A 20,066-nucleotide genomic window follows, 5' to 3' on the forward strand; every position below is an offset into this window, starting at 1 on the left:
GAACATTTGTTTTGACAGTTACAACTGTTTCTTTAGATTCTAAAGAGAATACTAAATTGTAAAATATTCTGATTTCCCACGCTGCCCTTCAGTGAAGTGCCACCATAAAAAATGTAAATCTAATAAAGCTTTGTTACCACTCTCTGCCTCCAGTCTCCTACCAGTAAATATCACTGCTGTCACTACAGACTATTCAGAGAAGGTAATTTGTTTTCCGTTAGAGGCTATTACAAAAACACATTCATTCCTCTCCCTAGATTGTATAAATTAAACCCTTCTGGACCATTATTTCTGTTTGGCTTTTAGCCACAGACACATCAACTCATTTCCTTATTTGTCATGCTTCCCTATTTAGCATGTGATGGCTAATCTTTTTGTCCTCGCATGCTGAAAGCACACACGTGAGCACAACAGTACGTGTGCGTGTGCCCACACCCATAATTCAATGTATGTGCAACATCCCCGTGCGCGTGACCCCCGCACTCTCCCACCAGCCTCCCCACATACAGATGTGACATCCCCCCCATGGCCCATTTTGGGTAGGGGTAGGTTCCTGCAGATGGTACTGCCGTTTTGCTCATGGCCGCACCATCCACATGCTCTTGATGCATGTTGTGTGCGCATGTGCATGCGCATGGCAATAGAACTGGTTGGGGGCATGGCAGGCCTGGGTTGCTGCCAGTTCCAGCGACCCAGGCCACCAAACCACTACTGGTTTGGCCAAACTGATAGAAACCCACCACTGATTTTGGACCTCCTGGGACCAAAAATGTGCCATGGGGGAGGAGCGCTGCACCTCCACGCTCCCCCACACAGGCACGCATACCCCCCATGCCTCCACACATGCACATGCATCTCCCACATGCACGGCAGAGACCCGAAAACCAGTTGGCCGCGGGAGCTGAACTGGAGCTGTGCTGAGCTGCGCAGTGGAGCTGAGCTGGGCAACAATTCGCATGCCTGCAGAGAGGGCTCCACGCGCCATAACGAACCTATGGCAGGTATATCCAGGTATATAGGAAAAATATTTTAAGTGATTATTTCAACTGTTTGTTTTCAGGCATCTCTAATACCCCCCCCCCCCCAAAAAAAAGGTAAATGTTTCTTTTCCCTTTCCACTTGTTTCTGACTCTAGAGACATCTCATAACCTTCATTTCTATTCCTACCTGGGGGAGCCAGCATTGTCCAAAGACACTTATCTGGTCATGTAGCCAGCATGACTATAGAGCGAGGCGCACCGAACGCTGTTATCTTCCTATTGAAGTGGTACATATTTATCTACTTGCATTTGCATGCTTTCAAACTGCTAGGTTGGCAAGAGCTGGGGCAAAGGGGAGCTCACCCCGTCATGCGGCATTTGGATCTCGAACCCAGGCTGCCAGCTTTCCAGATGACAAACTCGGCATCTTTAACTGCTGAGCCATCATGCCCTCCTTCTCATTCCAAATCTGGAAATAATTACTACATTACCAGATGTACATATCTGTCAGCCTGACGAATTGAAAATTCTATTTTGGGGGTGGGATTGGCAAGTTTATGAAAGCAAAGCAAAAGTTCATTAAATACTTCGCCTTGCTTCCATAAACTTTTCAGTCCTGACCAACATGGGTAGAAGAATTCATTACCTATTTGGAAGATTCAAGTATTCAAGTACAATGGATTGACTGGAATGTTTTTTTTTTTTATTTCATTGATTCCCTCACAAACTTTAGGACAATTGTTTGATATCCCTTGCCATTTATTGTGCACAATAACATTTTCTAAGGAAGGTAAGAAAAGAGTTCAGGCTCTCCTGTGACCTTCATTTTCAGGTTGAATTTTAATCAAGGTCTTGCTACTATAATTGTAATTCAGCAGCACTAAGAACAAAGATGCAGAACCAAGAAACATCTATACATGATCATTCTACTTTCCTACCCATCTGCTCCTCTTGTTGAAAGTGTAGCAAACATATCCCTAGCATTCTGAACCTTAGCTCCAGCTCTTTTAAAACATTAATCCCAGCAACCCTTCAAGGAGCTCATTCCTTGAAAACTATAATAAAGGGCCAAAGCACTAGGAAACAAAGGGGTAAAACAAGTACTCTTTGAAGAGAGATGTAAACCAAAATAAAATGTGAAAGATAAAAGGTTCTATATGTCTTTCATAGCTGTACATTTTACTAAAAGCTAGAATAAATCAGCTGGCATAACTCCTCTGATCCAATGTGACAAGCCTCAATGCCAGATTTTCAATAATTTGTTGAAGTCTAGTAGAATAATGCCTGTCTATATGTTAAAACTATCTCACATTTTCTCATTCTGTGAAAAAACAAGTGTTGACGTTTTAAGAATTACATTCATTTTAATGAATACATGATTTCCAAACTGAGTATGTCCATGTCTCTCATCTCTAGGGAGTTGTTCCAGCCAGCAGACATGAAGAAGATAGACCAAAGCTATTTCACCTTCACACATGGACAAACTATGGAGAAAAGTGATGAGCACAGGATTCACGTGTCAAGGCTTCTGCTAAACACCAAACTTGGAAATAAAGATAGTTCTTCAGAGAAGGCTGATTTCATGAACACGTCTGTGTCCCATTATAAAATAACTGAAAAGAAATTGGATAGGAAACGTATATTTTGCCAGTTGTGGAAAAGGAAAATATTCTTTGTTCAAACAGATCCTAATCCAGTCTCTAAGAGGCAAAACTCAACAAGGTTTCTGACAACCAATATTGGGTTGGGACACAGGCATGTGAAAAAGCAATGCTATCTGAGGCTCCTTCATATTAGCACAATTTCCCATATATCTACATTAGCTGCACATGTTAGAATAACAAAGGGGGATGTTGCTAACTAATAATTCTAGGAAGAATTCCTTATTCTTTTTTTTCAAATATTGAAACAACCTTTGATGTAGATAATGACTTCATTCCAGAAGTTTGGACAAACATCTATCAGCCTAATACTAGAAGCAGAAGATTATTTAGTCCAAATATTAAAAGAGAATCCTTGATTTAAGAAAACAGCCCTAATTTAATGGTTTTAATTTAAAAAACATCATTTAAAATGTTTTCACTAGGTACAGTAGCTAATATAAAGGTTCATGGAAAATGAACACGTGTGAGCGCACACATACACAAAAATACACTAGAGAAAAAGATTTTACTTACTTCATAGTAACTTCGAACCGCATTGCAAAAAGCTTCATCAGCCACAATCTGCGTCTCTCCATTTAGAAATGCCTGAAACCGCTCTTTCACCACTTGTAGTTGTTGTTTGTTCAGCTGAAGGAAGAAGAATATTGTTAGCAAAATTCACACATTTCTCTTTATTCCTCTCTCCCTCCCTATCTATCTATCTATCTATCTATCATCTATCTATCTATCTATCTATCTATCTATCTATCTATCTATCTATCTATCTATCTAAATTTATTGCTTGGTTCCCCATGTCAGGGCGGCTTACTGTTAAAACATAAAAAGTTAAAAGCAAACATTAAAACCAAAGACACAAGGGGAGAGTGAGGGTGAAATGGGGAGGGAGGTAGGATCTGTTATTACTCAATCAACCACCTCCATGGCCCTGTTCCCGCACTGGGTTCTCAAGCTGACAGGCACATCTTTAGGCCCTTGTGAAAAGATAGGAGGGTTGGGGCCAAGCTCACACTGGGGGGGGGGAGATGTTCAAGAGGGAAGGAGCAACATCAGAGAAAACCCTCTTTCTGGACTCTGCCAGTCAGAATAATTAGGCTGATGGGTTCCACAGCATGCTGGACCAAGTGGTATAGATCAATACCAGTGGGGTGAGACGAACCCTCAAGTAACCTGGGCCCATGCCATGAGCTTTAAAGGTGATCATCAACACCTTGAATTGCACCTGGAAGCAGACTGGTAAACAATGTAGCTTGCAGAGCAGTGGTGTTACAGGGGCCATTCTTGGAGCCCCCAAAACCACCCGAGCTGCTGCACTCTGCACAAGCTGTAGCTTTAGAATGCTTTTCAAAGGTAGCCCCATGTAAAGTGCATTACAGTAATAGTTATGAGATGACTAGGGACTGAACAAATGAGCATAGGGAATCCTGGTCCAGGAAAGGCTGCAATTGGTGCATAACACAAAATTATGCAAAGGCTCTTTTAGCCGCAACTGCCACCTGTTCCTTGAACAGGAGTTGCAAATCTAGAAGAACCTCCAAGTTGCACACCAGGTCTTTCTGGGGCTGTGCCACCCCATCTAGAGTCAAAGATAACAAGCCCTGTGTACTCCAGCCATTCAGGCTTATCAGAGTTCAGTCAAAGTCTGATGTCCCCCAACTAGGCCCCCATAGTCTCCAGTTACTGCAAAAGGACAGCCACAACATCACTTGGGTCACTAAGATTGGAGATCTTGGATGTCATCAGCATACAATATATACCTCAACCCATGGTGATGGATGATCTCACAAACCAATTTAATATAGATGTTGAAAAGGAGTGGAGAAAGTAACGTGTTTCCCCGAAAATATGGCATGTCCTCATAATACAGCCATGCCACATTTTTCTGGTGGGCAAAAATATAAGCCCCCCCCGCATATAAGCCCCTTGGACAACCCACCACCTCCAGCCAGGCAGAGCGCCGCTCACCAACCTAGCTGTATCCCGAAGGTGCCAAGCCACGGGAACCTGGGGGGAAGCAAAGGTGATCATGTTGCTTGGCGCCTTTGGGATACCGCTAGGTTGGTGAGCAGCACTGTGCCCAGCTGAAGAGGGGGGTTGCCGGGCAGCTGCTCTCTTGCGAGCGGGCTTCCAAAGAGCAGGACACAGCCTCACAAGCGAATGGCTGTGCTGCACTGTCGCAGCAGCGCAACACAACAGCCATGAAGCGACGACGCTCACAAGCAGTCACCCAGCAAACCCCCTTTGCAGCCGGGCACAGCGCCATTCATTGACCTAGGGATATTTATAAGAAAACCTAACCTTTATTCCGCCCTTCTATGGTACTCTTCCATGATCCCACATCTCTTCTAGAGGGACTTTTGACTCTTCAGAACAGATGTGGGACACCTGGCCTAAAAAAGAATAGAGAACTTGATTTATCCATTTGAGCTATATCAATGGCAGTAGGTCATCCAGAACTGAGAAACCATATAACTTTCCACCAAAATCCAAATAAAAATGTCTCTTCTTATAAATATTATTAGCTATTGACCAGGAACCAGAATTGTATTTCTGCTTAGTCTAAATACTAAGATAGAAGAGTTTATGTGGTGAAGGTATTGCTTTCTGTTCGGTAAAATGAGAATTACAACTAAAATATCATGGTTAGAATCAGGGTAAACCAGTGTAACATATTTTTAACATTAATCCCTATTATGTACAGGTTAATATATGTTTTAATTGCTTCAAGGAATTTCCAATCTCACTACATAAATGTTTCATTACAACGCTACAAGTTAATTGCATAAATATTTCCAAGTTTCTTGAACCAGATGGCCTAAAGGAACTGTTGCTAAAATGGCAGCAAGATTTTTAATCAGTTTGTAATTTTTTGGGGGGGCGGGGGGCGGAGTGTCTGTCATCTTGGATCTGGTCATTAAAATATTTTTCTGATGTTTAGCACATCAGAAATAAACCATGACAAATAAATGCTAAACCTTCTGTCCATTTCCTCTAAAATGTGAATAGCTCAGATTAAGCAAGGAAAATATTTTTCTTTCGAAAATCAAACAGCACTGTTTGCTGATGGAAATTCATTACTGTTTCTCACACTCATATTACCGGTATGTTAAATAGATTCATTGTTCCCAGAAATGCTTTATGATTAGATATTGTCACCGGTTTGACTTACCTATTAGCTTAATGATTTACATTTTTACATTAAAATCTTAAGAACTAGCTATAGCATTGGCCTTTTCCATCCAGTATTGAAGGCAACAAAACAATCCATGTTGACAGTTATCAAACAATTTTATTAAACAATCACTTGTTGCTTTTATTCTTCTTCTAAAATATAGAACAATATTTCTCACTTTAGCAACTTTAAGATGTGTAGAGTTGAACTCCCAGTATTCCCTGCTAGGCGTGCACTTTAAATTATTCAAAATTATGAAATTAAAAACTAACCAAAAAATGTATACGCTAAAGCACTGTTTTTCAAACTTCACAACTTTAAGACGTGTCAATTTTAACTCTCAGACTTAAAAATGGAGTTGAAGTCCATACATTCTAAAGTTCCAAACATGAAAAACACTGTACCAAAGTACTGCTCTATATTGGGAACATATCTACTAATTTTAATTTTACTGCAGGAGAAAACCAGCAGCTAAATATATTTCCTTGCATAAATTAGTCTATAAATCTTTGCAGTTTCTTCAGATACATATTGTTTTAAATAGATGATAGATAGATAGATAGATAGATAGATAGATAGATAGATAGATAGATAGATAGATAGACAGACAGACAGACAGACAGACAGACAGACAGACAGACAGACAGACAGACACAATTCCCTCCAAAGGCCTATTCAAACATTGCTACCAAATTATAATTTTTAGTGTGACAGAAGGTGAAACAATTAAATTTACTGTGATTAATATTTATATTTAATCCATTTAATATGCACTTTATTAATCAAAGTTATATCTTCCAGTAAGCTTACTTTGTACTGTGAAGCCAAATGCATCCCTTAGGCTCCCCCAATCAATTGTGTATCACTATGTTTGCACAGAAGGCCTGTCACATGCAATTTTTCTTTCAATGAAAATAAAGCTCCCTCAGGCGGAGCTAAATACCTCATGGCTTACATGGGCACATTTCTGCAGCTTTCTTGGTATAATTCAGAAGTCATTTTGTACTGCATTCGTCATGAATGTGGTTTTTTGTTTTGTTTCTTCCCAAGTAGTCCCCCTTTAAAGACTAACCAGGGCTGAGTCTGCTTAGTCAAGGCTTGTCGCATGTTTTAAGGGACCTGTCCTAGCCAATATGAAATCCATTAAATTTTAATTGGAGAGCTGGCATAGCAGTAAGCAGTTTATGAATGGATGGCCACAGGTTCTTCAGATTGTAGTACCTGTGCCCCTCCCACACACAAATACTCTGAGCACTTTTCCTCTGCATCTGAAAATACAAGCTCTCATTAACATAAATGGAGAAGAGGCTTTAGATAGATTCCACCAAAATTTTAAAAATCTCATTGCTGAAATGGATACATTTATTTGCTGAATGGCTTGCAGAACACCTGGCCATCTGCAAAGAAAATGACTCTAATTATGGTTAAAACTACTCTTCTGTAACCAATGAAAATGAGACATAATTCTTCCCACAGGACTGTTTTATAAGGCTTCTATAAATAGGCATTTGGGTCTCAGAATCAGCTCTGTCACTTAATTTCTTGACCAAGTTCTTCTAGGTTTTCTAGGCCTGACTCCAGTAAAATGGGTTCTCCAGCAGAACATTGTCAGTTCCCAAAAGCACTTTGGAACTCAAATCCCACCTCTGCGTTGTCATTCGGTTCTTCAACATTATATTACCTTTAATCTGGAGATCAGATTAGTGATTAGGATGTGCCAATGACTGGGTGGTGATTTCTATGCCATATTATTTCTTTGCTTTACCACATCTCCATCATAAATTGAGAGACCGCCTGCTGCCAATTACCTCCCACAGACCCATTAGATCTCACAGGGTTGGCCTCCTCCGGGTGCCATCTACCAGCCAATGCCACCTGGCTATTACCCGGGGGAAGGCCTTCTCTGTGGCAGCTCCGGCCCTCTGGAATGAACTCCCCGCAGGGATTCGGACCCTCACCTCTCTCCAGGCCTTCCGAAAAGCCGTCAAAACCTGGCTTTGCCGGCAGGCCTGGGGGTGATGAGTTCCCTCCCCTCTCGACATGTATGGTTGTGCGATTGTTGTCTACTTTTATTATTTGTATTTTGTCTTTTATGTTCCCCCTTTTTTTCCCCTTTGAATTGTTTGCCACCCTGAGTCCTCCCGGAGAAGGGCGGCATACAAATAATAAAATACCAATACCAATACCAATAAATGGTAAAAGATCCTTCTTTACATTTACATTTTCACCATTCATTTTAAATACTTTTATACATTATGGATAACTTGTCTGATGTTACCAGCGATACATCATCTTATAGAAATTTTCTTTTAAATTATGATTTAATGTAAATTTTAAACAGCCCACATATTCTCCCATTGTTCAAGCAATTATATCCAAAATTCCTTGCCCACGGAATCATACAATGCTTTTACATTCAGTTTCCAAATTCAATTTCAATAATGTTTTATAAACCATACCAATAATACTATCACTACTGCACAGTAGGATTTCCAATTCATTTTAATAATGCCAAATTCATAATTGTTTTAATCTAATTTAAATCTTTCTTTCAATTGCAAGTACCCTGTTTCCCCAAAAATAAGACTTCCGCAGATAATAAGCCCAATCGGGCCTTTGTACACATGTGCTTAAATAAGCCCTCCCTTGAAAATAAGCCCTCCCCAAAAATATTGCAACACAGCATCAGCCATGAGGTGACCATGCTCACTGCCTCCTGCACCTCAAAAATAATAAGACTTCCCTAAAAATAAGGCCAAGCACTTATTTCAAGTGGTCAAAAGAAACATGGTACATACACCAATGATAGACATGACCTTCCAATTCTAACTCTTCCTTAGACTTGAGGGTGGGGTCACCAAAATTAAAAGTTATTATTTGACCATAGGCCACCATTTCTTTTCTAAAAAAGGCTTCTGAGGTGGGAAGACATCCCAAAAGTCATCTTTGTAGAAAACCTTGTTTTAAAAAAACCTTTTTTGTAAACTATAAATTCCAGGTCTCAAAAGCATATTTAAAAATAAAATAAAACCAGAGGTATAGCCTGTGTTTTTTTTTCATCCACTAAGTAACATGAACAGAAATCAAAGAGTAAGAATAAATGTTATATGAAGCTTCTAGATAAAATGTTACTAATAGGTAGGCCTCAATTTATAACCACAATTGGGACAAGACTTTCCATTCTTAAGAAAGGTGGCTGTGTTCAATTTCACGTGTCATTTTGGCATGACTCTTAAGCAAATCAGTGCAGTTAAGTGACTCATGCAGTTGTTAAGCAAATTCAGCTTCCCCAATTGACTTTGCTTGTCAAAATACAATTTAGAACTGTGATGGTGAATTTATGGCACTTGTGCTGGAAGTGGCACGCCGAGCCATCTCTCCGGGCACGTGAACCATCACCCGTTGTTCTTCTGGGTTCTGGCATGCCAGCCAGCTGGTCTTCATGCACACGGAGTGTCAGAAAATGGAAGAGCAGCCACCTGGTGCACATGCGCACGCTGGGAATATGATCTCCCGGTTTCCAGCGCACACATACGCACCAGCCAGCTGGTCTTCACATGTGCATGCATGCCAGAAAGTGGAAGACCAGGTGGCCGGTGCACATCCGTGTGCCAGAAACTGGATCATCTTCCCGGTGTGCGCATGCACACCAGGCAGCTGCTCTTACTTTTTCCTGCACTGGCGCGCTCCAGTTTCAGCACTGAGTACCAAAAAGGTTTGCCAACACTGGTTTAGAACAAGGATGTCAAACTTGATCATGTGCAGAGTCAGGGTGGGCGTGACCTGCACATGACATATCCGGCCCGCAGGCCAACAGTTTGACAGCCTGGTTTAGATGGTTGCAAATGGCAATCACATGACCCAGGATGCTGCAAGCATTTAAAATACATGCCAGTTGCCAAACACCCAAATGTTGCTCATGTGAGCCTGGGGGTGCTGAAACAGTTGTAAATGTGAAAGGTCACTTTTTTCAGTGCTATTGTAACTTCGAACAGTTGCTAAATGAACAGTTGTAAGTTGAGGGCTACCTGTATGCATAATAATACGGGGCTTGTGGGGTGGGGAATAAGTTTCAGTGCTCTGTTAACCATGTCCATTCATGCATACTAAATATAGTGTAAAAAACCACTGTTATTAGTAACATTGCAGCCCTGCTATGCCTTAAAGGGGATTAGATTTAAACAGTTGAGTCAGTGCACAGAATGTTCCTTGTTCCTTGATATGATGATCTTGCCTGTGCATTAAATACACAATAAGAATGAATATTGCATGCAAACAAAAGCAAGTTAGATGCCTACCAGCTGAAACATGATTTAGCTTCATCCAAGTATAAATGGAGCTGTCTCATGAGTTGACCAGATGACAACTTTATAAGTAGCCTTAAAATATTAAGACACAAAAACATAGCTCAAACAATTAAGATAACTGAAGTAACCCACTGGGTGAAACTAAGCACACATAAAACAACACAGCACAGGCTAAGAGCCTTAATGAAGGAACAGTAAAAGCTTCATCCAATGATTTCCTTTCTATTGCTGAATGTTAGCTGTAAGAATCACCATGGACGTCTAAAATATATCATTATTGGTGGCTACTTGGGGACTGTTGAAACATCTTTTTTAGATCAACAAAGAAGTGTAGATTGAAGCAGAAGCCAGAGTTGGGAACAGAATAGCTATTGTGATTGCTTTCACAAAGTATCTTCACAATCCACCTACTTTCCTGCTCAATCTTCCCAGGATCCTCCCTCCCTTCTTCCCAGCTGTTACCCCAAAGTGCTGCTTACCTCATCTTCCCAGCCACTTCCTATTCTTCCTCCGTCAACTCAGCTGCCACTGCCCTAGTGAACTTCCTGGCCAATCTTCTCAGCCTCCTTTCTTGATTAATAATTGCTCATTGTTTTCTGCCCAGAACCCTTCCTTCCTCCTTCCCTTCTCACACCAGAATCACACTTGCCAGAATAACTATTTTTCTTGTCCATCGTGAGAAGAAGAAAAGCCACAATGGAGGGCATGAGGACAAATATTTCCTTCATTTTGATACAGAGAAAACAATGCCGTAAGGTTTTATTACAAACCTTTTATTAACATTACAGGAACATTTATCAAGATAGAAAGTAAAAGAAAGAAAAAAGAAAGAAAGGAATATCCATAGCAGCAATAACTTTATGGGAAAAAAGAACAAGGGAAGTGTAAGAAAAAAGAAATATGGATAATTTTAATTAGATATTTGTGGGTTTTGAATCATTTTTCTAAAAGCAAATATTATTAAATTATTAATATGCTGCATACTTAAGTATTCAATTCATATCCTACCTGGCCACTAGATGCTCAAGCCAAGTTAGAAGACAACAGCCCTGGAGGTAGACTAGACTGAGAATAACTGGTTCAGAATCACCCAATGAATTCCTGGGACTGACAGTGGATTTAACCTTGGTCTTCCCCCATCCCAATCCAATAATTAGTATACAACATTGTGATTATATTTAGAGCTAATAATTTATTTTATTTTTACGCCACCAGATTTCTTCTATTTGATTTAAAGACGTTTTTTTTTTTTTAGAATTATATGTAGACAACATGGCTGCTAGTGTCAGCTGTTTCCCTGGAGTAAATGCTTACTATTGTGCAAGCCATAGAATGCTGTCTTAATGTTCTACCAGAAGAATACAAAAAACCGGGTTGGATACTTTCCAGATAAGAGTATGATTAAGTAAATGAATGCCAATTTCAGGTCTCATTTGTCTAATCGTTTAAAAACGAATGATTAGCCTTGAGCAAATTTTACTGTCACACTTGCACACATTCACTATTCTTAACTAAGTTGCAAGGCTCAGAGAGGAAAGTTTAACTGAGAAGAGAGGTGTTTGGTCTACACTAGAAGCTTCATGGAAGATAGAAAAACAACTGGCCAAAATAGTTTCCCTTTATTACTGTATGGATAGATTTGACAGCAGATGAAAACCAGAGTTATGATTTAGCACTATGACTGGTCCATCTAATCTAAACTGAAGCAAACAAATTAAAGGCAATTGTGAAATTGGGAAGAGAACTAAATATACTATGCTGGGCTTGTTAAAAAACTAGCTCTCACCACAATGTAGAAAAGCTACAGTGCACTGATGATGTTACCTACTTTAATAATGAAACATCAGCAAGAAAACCTGCTCTCTCAGAACCACTGAACTATATCTTTCAAAGATCCTGGAGCAGTGGGGAACTGCTAGAGGACCGGAAAAGAGCTGATGTAGTTCCCATCTTCAAAAAAAAAGGGGGGTGGGGAACAGATCCAGGAAACTACAGACCTATCAGTCTGACCTCAATACCAGGGAAGATTCTGGAAAAGATAATCAAGCAATGAATCAGCAATCACCTAGAAGCCAACGAAGTAATAACCAAAAGCCAACATGGGTTTGTCAAAAACAGATCATGCCAGACTAATCTTATTGCCTTCTTTGACAAAATGACAAAATTAGCGGACCAGAGGAATACTGTCGATATGATTTACTTGGACTTCAGTAAGGCATTTGATAAAGTAAGAAAAATGTGGGTTAGACAGTATCATCACCAGATGGATTCATAACTGGATTACCAATCACACTCAAAATGTAGTCCTCAATAGAACTGCATCTACATGGAGGAAGTATGCAGTAGAGTACCTCAAGGGTCTGTTTTAGGTCCAGAACTCTTCAACATCTTTATCAATGATCTGGATGAGGGGATAAATGGGGAACTCATCAAATTTGCACCAAGCTGGCAGGAATAGCCAACACTTCAGAAGATAGGCTTAAGATGCAGAAGGATTTTGACAAACCTCCAACAAAATAAAATTTAATGGTGAAAAAAATAAGGTTATACATTTAGGCAAGAAAAACAAAATGCACAGGTACAGTATAGGTGATACCTTGCTCAATAGTAGTAACTGTGAGAGGGATCATGGAATCCTAGTGGACAACCATTTAAATATGAGCCAGCAGTGTGCAGCAGCTGCCAAAAAAGCAAACATAGTTCTAGGCTGCATAAACAGAGGGATAGAATCAAGATCATGTGAAGTGTTAATACCACTTTATAATGCCTTGGTAAGGCCACACTTAGAATACTGCATTCAGTTTTGGTCACCATGGTGTAGAAAAGATGTGGAGACTCTAGAACGAGTGCAGAGAAGAGCAACAAAGATGATTAGGGGACTGGAGACTAAAGCATATCAAGAATGGCTGCAGAAACTGGGTATGTCTAGTTTAATGAAAAGAAGGACTAGGGGAGACATGATAGCAGTGTTCCAATATCTCAGGGGCTGCCACAAAGAAGAGGGAGTCAAGCTATTCTCCAAAGCACCTGAGGGCAGGACAAGAAGCAATGGCTGCAAACTAATCAAGGTGAGAAGCAACTTAGTACTAAGGAGAAATTTCCTGACAGTTAGAACAATTAATCAATGGAAAAACTTGCCTCCAGAAGTTGTGAATGCTCCAACACTAGAAGTTTTTAAGGAGATGTTGGATAACCGTTTGTCTGAAGTGGAGTAGGGTTTCATGCTTAAGAAGGGGGTTGGACTAGAAGACCTCCAAGGTCCCTTCCAACTATTTTATTCTATATTCTAAAACAATAAAGTCAAAGAGCACCAAGGACTCCTCATCTTAACCCTAAGGTACAAACATCCTCTATCAGAAATGCTACTTGTTGCAAGAAAAAAATAGTCATGTCACTCATTTGATTTTCCAGGTTCACAGTCTTACTTAAAAACCAAGATCCTATGCCTTTAGTGACTGCCTATCTAGCTATGTGAAATCTTCAATTTGTAAGCCATTAATCCCAACACAAATTTAAGAGTGCTGATTTTTACTTAATACAGGATCATTCAATAACTTTTTGCTATAGTATGGTGTATTTAATGGCTATAATAACAAACTTGTTTTTCCAGAACAAAGAGTGTAGTTCTTTTATGCTCCAATTACAGCAATTCGTAACAGATTCTCTACATATCACACTCCCCCGCCTATCCTGCTTTCCTTGACAAGGTAGTACCTAGTAACTATTCATGATTAATGTGCTACCAAGAGTTAGACCTAGTTCTAATAGCAATAACATTAATTAGGTTGTCAAGAGACAAAGTCTAAAAAGTGAGCTAAGCAGTGCAATTTCAAAATTTGCTCATTTATTAAGAATTGCAATCAATAATAAATTAATAAAATTAAGATCAGAACTCATGAAAGACTAATCTTTAGAATAAAAAGAATAGAAAATACACAAAAAGACATAAATTCACAAAACATCAAAACTGTAATGGAATGTACATCTGGAGCGACAATGGAGGAGAGTTTTTGCAATACAGAGCTTTCCCAGAGAGGGACCTGGATTAAGAGACTGTGCAAACTGGAAGACGGAAGAAGCTCAGGATACCTCTTACGATATCTTAGTGAATTAAAAAGTTATAGCTTTAGTCTGGCAAAACTGTGCCCGTTAGGTCTAAGCAAACGAGTATTAATCTCTGTTCATCTGAGTGTTTTGGTCTTTTGTTTCCTTTTGGGCCTTTTAATTGTTTCTTTTGACTGGTATGTATGATGTTGTTATTTATCTCTGTGTGTTTGTTGATGCTTGGTTTGTCCAAGTGCCAGGCTTCCAGGAATTCACTGGTGTTTTTGAACTTGGCTTGGTCTAGACCAGGGGTCTCCAACCATGGCAACTTTAAGCTTGGCAGATTCAATTCCCAGAACTCTCCAGCCAGTTTACTGACTGGGGAATTCTGGAAATTAAAATCTGCCAGGCTTAAAGTTGCCAAGGTTGGAGACCCCTGGTCTAGAAGGCTCACAGTTTCCCAGTTGAAACAATGATTGTCAAGAGACAATGAAAAAGCCAAAAGAAAAAAAAGACCCCACCAGCAATCAAAATCAAAATGAATAGAGATTAACACCAAGATTAACATTAGACCAACAATCAAGAAGTAAACAATGCCCCAATTAGGGAACTGTTAAACAAGTTAACAGTAAACTGGCACTGATGATGTTACCTAGTTATGTTAATGAAAGGTCTGCAAGAAAACAACCAAACTCAGAAGCACCAAACACCTTTCAATAATTGGTTTATTCATGTAATAATCATTCTTGCATTCATCTGCCAGTTTTGGACAGTAGGTTTCTTAATTATTTGCTTTTGTTCCAACTATTATATGGAAGTGCTTGTTCTTACTCTTAAACTTACTTTTTAAAAAATTCAAAGGCAGATAACTTCATTACAGTACTATGCTGCTAGACCACAGTACTATTTAACACATATGAAATTCCTGGAATGATCATTAGGAATTTAGGAGCAAACTATCAAAGCGTTCATATGCTAAATTAGGCATCTGGTCAAAATCCGTTTGGGACTACGGGGTGTCAAACCGGCAACCTGCAGGCTGGATGCATCATGTGCAGGCCATGCCTACCCCAACTATGTGAATGGGAAAACCAGGGGTGGGTTTCAACCAGTTCGCGGCGGTCCCTGCGAACCGATTGGTTGGCGAACCCGGAAGTAAGTAACTTCCGGGAACGGCGAAGGGCGCGCCCGCCCGCCCGCGGTCCTTACCCGGTTTTGACGAGTTCTGCGCTTCCACGCATGCACAGGACGCATACAGTGCCTGCGCGATCCTCCAGGAGCAGCTGGAGCATCGCACAGATGCTAGTACGCATGCATGCACTGCGCGCATGCACGAGGACGCCGCCGGCCCCATTCTAACCGAACCGGTTGGAACGGGGTGAGAAACCCACCCCTGGGGAAAACCATTACGAATCGTCACATGACAACAACATGGCATGGTAAGTTTAACACCCATGAACTAGCACTTAAGAATTGTTTCCACCCTTTAACCATGTCACTGAGGCAACAGTGAAGTCATGAAGATCAATCAGAATAGGTGGTTTGTTGGACTATGTTTTCACTACCAAGAGGCCTAAAGACAGAGATAGAATAAAGAGGAATGGCCTATAGTTTAGGTTCCCATGTGCAAAATATTGAGGCATTTAAAGATAGAATGAATTGCAAGAAGCCCCAACAGTAGAGTCTATATGGAGTTTTGTTATTTTTTTGTCAACATTTCATTACCAGGACAGAGAATGTAATCAATGCATGAAAACAGAGAACATCAAGAATGCAATGAGGAGAATTCTTAATCCGCTCAAATACACATTGGCTGAAGACAGTTCTGCATTTCCTGATAAGAAAAGTAAACTCCTCCCTACATGACATTTCCCAGAATTACTTCAAGACAATTGGAAGTACTTTTAAGCAGGACATGGGGACTGTTGCATTAAGCCAACTATCACCAACTCCAGATTTGGTATTAATAATTCCTGGTATAGCATCAAAAGTCTCCATGCAGAAACTGTGCCAAATAAATAAGCTTTGATTAGGACAGCTTTAAATACAATTTGTTTCACAATTAAACTACTGCCTTTAAAATGCAAATAAAGAGCAGTCACACATTCTGCAGTAGCAACCCCAAAAAAGCTTCCCTATGGGTGTTCTAATTTCTAATTATTCTTACAAGAATATTTCAAACCAATGGACTACAGGTGGGCAACTCACAACCACTTGGACAAAGGCAGCTGCCAAACAACCCATTTCTTCCAGCCAACTGATCAACAGGGGAAATGAAGAGCATTTTTTTTGCAGCTTAGATACCATTTGATTGCAAGCAGGAGGGAAAAGTGACATCTTCAGATATGACTGAACAGCAAAATGATCTGAAGTTTGGCAAGACATATTATAAGGCAGCATTGATGCATTGTAACGTGAGTTGATTTTGTGGTTAGAAAACTAAAATACGAACCATTCAAGGTAACTGCAGTATGTAGCTGGAAGGCCTGTGCAATTTTTTTAGAAATAAAGAAAAGTAAAGACTGATCTTCCCAAGTGAAAACAGAAGGTTTCCCATTTTAATTTTGTTGAGAAAATATATTCAGAGTAAGTCCACAAAGGTATAGAAGAGAATTAACCAGGATGTTATAGTTAATAAACATATCAATGTATTTAATTTGATAACAAAAATAATTAATGCTGATGAACATAGATGTTTCATGAACAGTTGGGGCTACTCAGAGTGGGAAGGACCTAGCCCATTTAATGTTTGAAATAAAAGAATGTATTACTGTCTTCCAGAAATAGATTACTTCCTAAATGCAGTATCGCTTGGAATGAAAGTACAGTATCTCATTTTTTTCCCCACTACAAACACTAATTTTTGACATTCTTTCTAGAAATTGAAAAGTTAAGAGACACAAGGGATAATATACTACAAATACTTTTTATGAATGCTTTAAAATCTTTCTATCATAATAACTAAACCTTTGACACAAACAGCATTTATCCCAATTTTTCAATGAAATGAATTTTGAGTTTAGCTTATGGTAAGGACCACGAATAACAGGTGGAGTAACCTTCAAATAGTTTCTTTATTGTGTTTACATATTGACAGAAACCTTGACAGATTAAAGGAACAATATGCATAACTATTATATATACTCTCTGAATTCCTAGGGAGAGTCTGCCTTCACATCTTTTCTCCATACCAGATTCCAAGCTTTGTTGTCTCTCTGCTCTCTGGGAAACGGCCCCTCCCCTTTTGAACTCTGCACTCCACTCCATCACACTTTTATGTTTTACTACATGTTGGAGAAAGTATATGTGGCAATGAAAATAAATACGAACTACCATGTTTTCCTGAAAATAAGACCGCCCGAGATAATAAGCCCAATCAGGCTTTTGAGCGCATGTGCTAAAATAAGCCCTCCCCTGAAAATAAGCCCTCCCTAAAAATATTGCAACACAGCAGCAGCCATGAGGTGACATTGCTCACGCCTCCTGCACCTCAAAAATAATAAGACCTCCCCGAAAATATTTTTGTGGAAACACAGTATAACATTGTTAAAAATGCAAAATCTGATATATTTTAACATAGCAGTACAACTTGCTGATCATACAGGATAGCAGCAGGTGACAGGAGCATCTGGCCTTTTATTCCTCATTCTATTTGGTAGCTAGATCAATCTCACAAGACGTAAAATCAACATTTTTTAAAAAAATTATAAAAAATAACAAATATCTGTTCTATTGTGAATATTAAAATGCAAACATCCAGTGCAGAAGATGATCTATAAAGCAGTCTACAATGTGCAAAATAGCTGTTTGAATATTTGTTTAAAAAGCATCTGAAAGAAAACACATTTCAGACACTCCACACAATTGTAGTAATCTGTTGAAAATGAAGTGCTCTATGCCAGAATATTACAGATCGCAAAATATTCAAAATATTACGCAATGCCAGAATATTCAAAAGTAAACAACGTCATGCAACATATCCATATGGATAAAGGCTGCCATTCAACATTCAAATCTATAACTTATATCAAGAGTCAGAGACATTGATAATTGGCACAGTATAGAAAGCAGATTTTTTTTAACCAAAAGCTAGTGCAACTTCCTGTCTAAATATACTGTATTTATCTACTCTCTTTCTGCAGATACAGAAGACTTCAAAAAGCAAATAATCCTCTATTTAAACATTTCTGAGCTTGGAGGATCGAAATCTTTCCTTAGGCTAAGGGAACATGGAAGACCCTGCATCAGTGGTAGGTTGCTAATATTTTTACTAATGGTTCGGACACACTCCCCTGTGTGCTCGCGATGCTTCTGCACATGTGCAGAAGTGTCCAGGTGGGTGGGTGGAGCCTCCCACTACTGCTACTATTGGTTTGTCCGATCTGGGCTGAATCGGGAGCAACTCACTTCTACCCTGCATCCACAATTATTCATCCACTTTTCTCTTTTGAGTACTATTCTTTCCTTGAAAAATATCAAAACATCTCATCTTCCAGAGGGAGAGACTGACATAGTCTGTTTGTAAGAAACAACCAACTCTTATTGATGGGAATGGGGATGTTGACTGAGCCTACCGCGTTCACAACAAAAATAATAAAGCCAAGCATGCTTCAAAACAAATACAAACATTAAAACAAAGTCCATTATAATAAGTTCAAGTTTTTTTCCTTCTTAACAACCCCCAAAAATATATCAAAGCAAATTAAGAACAAATAGAAATACAGGCTGACTCTATTTTACAATTCATTCAGAGATAAGAACATGGCAATTACATAGTTAATGGAAACTACAGTACGTCTGTAGTACAATAAAGGTTCTTTAAGAATACAGCAAGGAAAGCACATTTCCATTAGTATGCAATACTATAGCAACTTCTCGACAACACTTAGGGCCTTTTCATACTTGCATCTAACCATTATTCAAGCATAGACTAGCAACATTTTTTCTGTTATGTTCCCATAAAGTTCTATTTACCTCATTGCCAGTCTTAAGTGAAACAATAATCTTAAGTCATAAAAGTGGCACTTTGCCTTTTATTCTAATACTACCCCCAAGGACAGCCTCAAGACACATAATATCCATTAGGCTTTGTCATCCATTACCTTGTCATCCATTACCAAATAGTCAACAGAGGTATAATTTGGATTGGTGGTGGAAACAGCAAATTTCATACAGATATGATTTTTTTCCAACTCAAAAATCTAAAGTCTCTTCATGGATGGGATGGAACATGTTGTTCCCTTCTCTAAAGGCACAACCTTTAGGCAGGTGAGGAGAAAGGAAATGTATTTCAAACATCAAAAGCTAGGCTTCCAGGCTCACTCTATACCGGCCCTCATTCTTTCTCCTGGGTCATTAGCTGCAGTTTTTCAAAAAGCTCCTTAAAAACCCTTTCAAAATTGTCCTCCTCCAAAAATAAAATAGCTAGTAATTGTCCTAAAATACGCTCTACAGAGAACATTCAATGGGGACTTAAGCATTTGATATCGATGCCTAGGCATTTGGCTGTTCTCTAGTCCACGGGGAGCTGACACCTACAAATTAGCTGCTAATAACACCTGGAAGCCTAAAATAGTTCTCTAAATCCAAGAGGTCAGGCAAATTCTCTGCACACACACACACCTGTGCAGAGCATTCCAGTGTGAAGAAGCTGCAGAACTCCTCCATCAGTGAAGGTCTCTAAACTGCCTTTGTTTTTTAAAGCATGGACTTGAACTCCTAAGACTAAAAGGCAGCAAGCCTGTCTCCTCTTTGAGAGATAGTAAACAACAAATGTATAAAAGTCAGGAGGGACTCCTGAGAAATTTTTAAAAGATAAATTTCAATCATCTCTTATGATCAAAAGCTGTCCCAACCAAAGCAACAGGTATGGTTTATTTTTTTAAAGGATTAAATCAATATA

At 39.4% G+C, this 20,066-nt stretch overlaps 1 protein-coding gene across 9 annotated transcripts in view; it reads right to left on the reverse strand.

Annotated features, from left to right (window-relative positions):
* The window catches only part of CADPS2 (calcium dependent secretion activator 2), a 387,307-nt gene that overhangs the window by 302,437 nt on the left and 64,804 nt on the right, over positions 1 to 20,066 (reverse strand). For 8 of the 9 annotated variants that reach the window (XM_032220716.1, XM_032220714.1, XM_032220712.1 and 5 more), the window contains exon 2: positions 3,158 to 3,271. In XM_032220716.1, coding sequence (XP_032076607.1) covers positions 3,158 to 3,271 — 114 coding nt within the window. Of the gene's footprint in view, positions 1 to 3,157; positions 3,272 to 5,616; positions 5,620 to 11,976; positions 11,982 to 15,504; positions 15,510 to 20,066 lie in introns of those variants that run through there. The other variant, XM_032220715.1, reaches the window with a different exon arrangement.

The sequence above is a fragment of the Thamnophis elegans genome, chromosome 7, assembly GCF_009769535.1.
Source record: "Thamnophis elegans isolate rThaEle1 chromosome 7, rThaEle1.pri, whole genome shotgun sequence".
Taxonomy (NCBI): domain Eukaryota; kingdom Metazoa; phylum Chordata; class Lepidosauria; order Squamata; family Colubridae; genus Thamnophis; species Thamnophis elegans.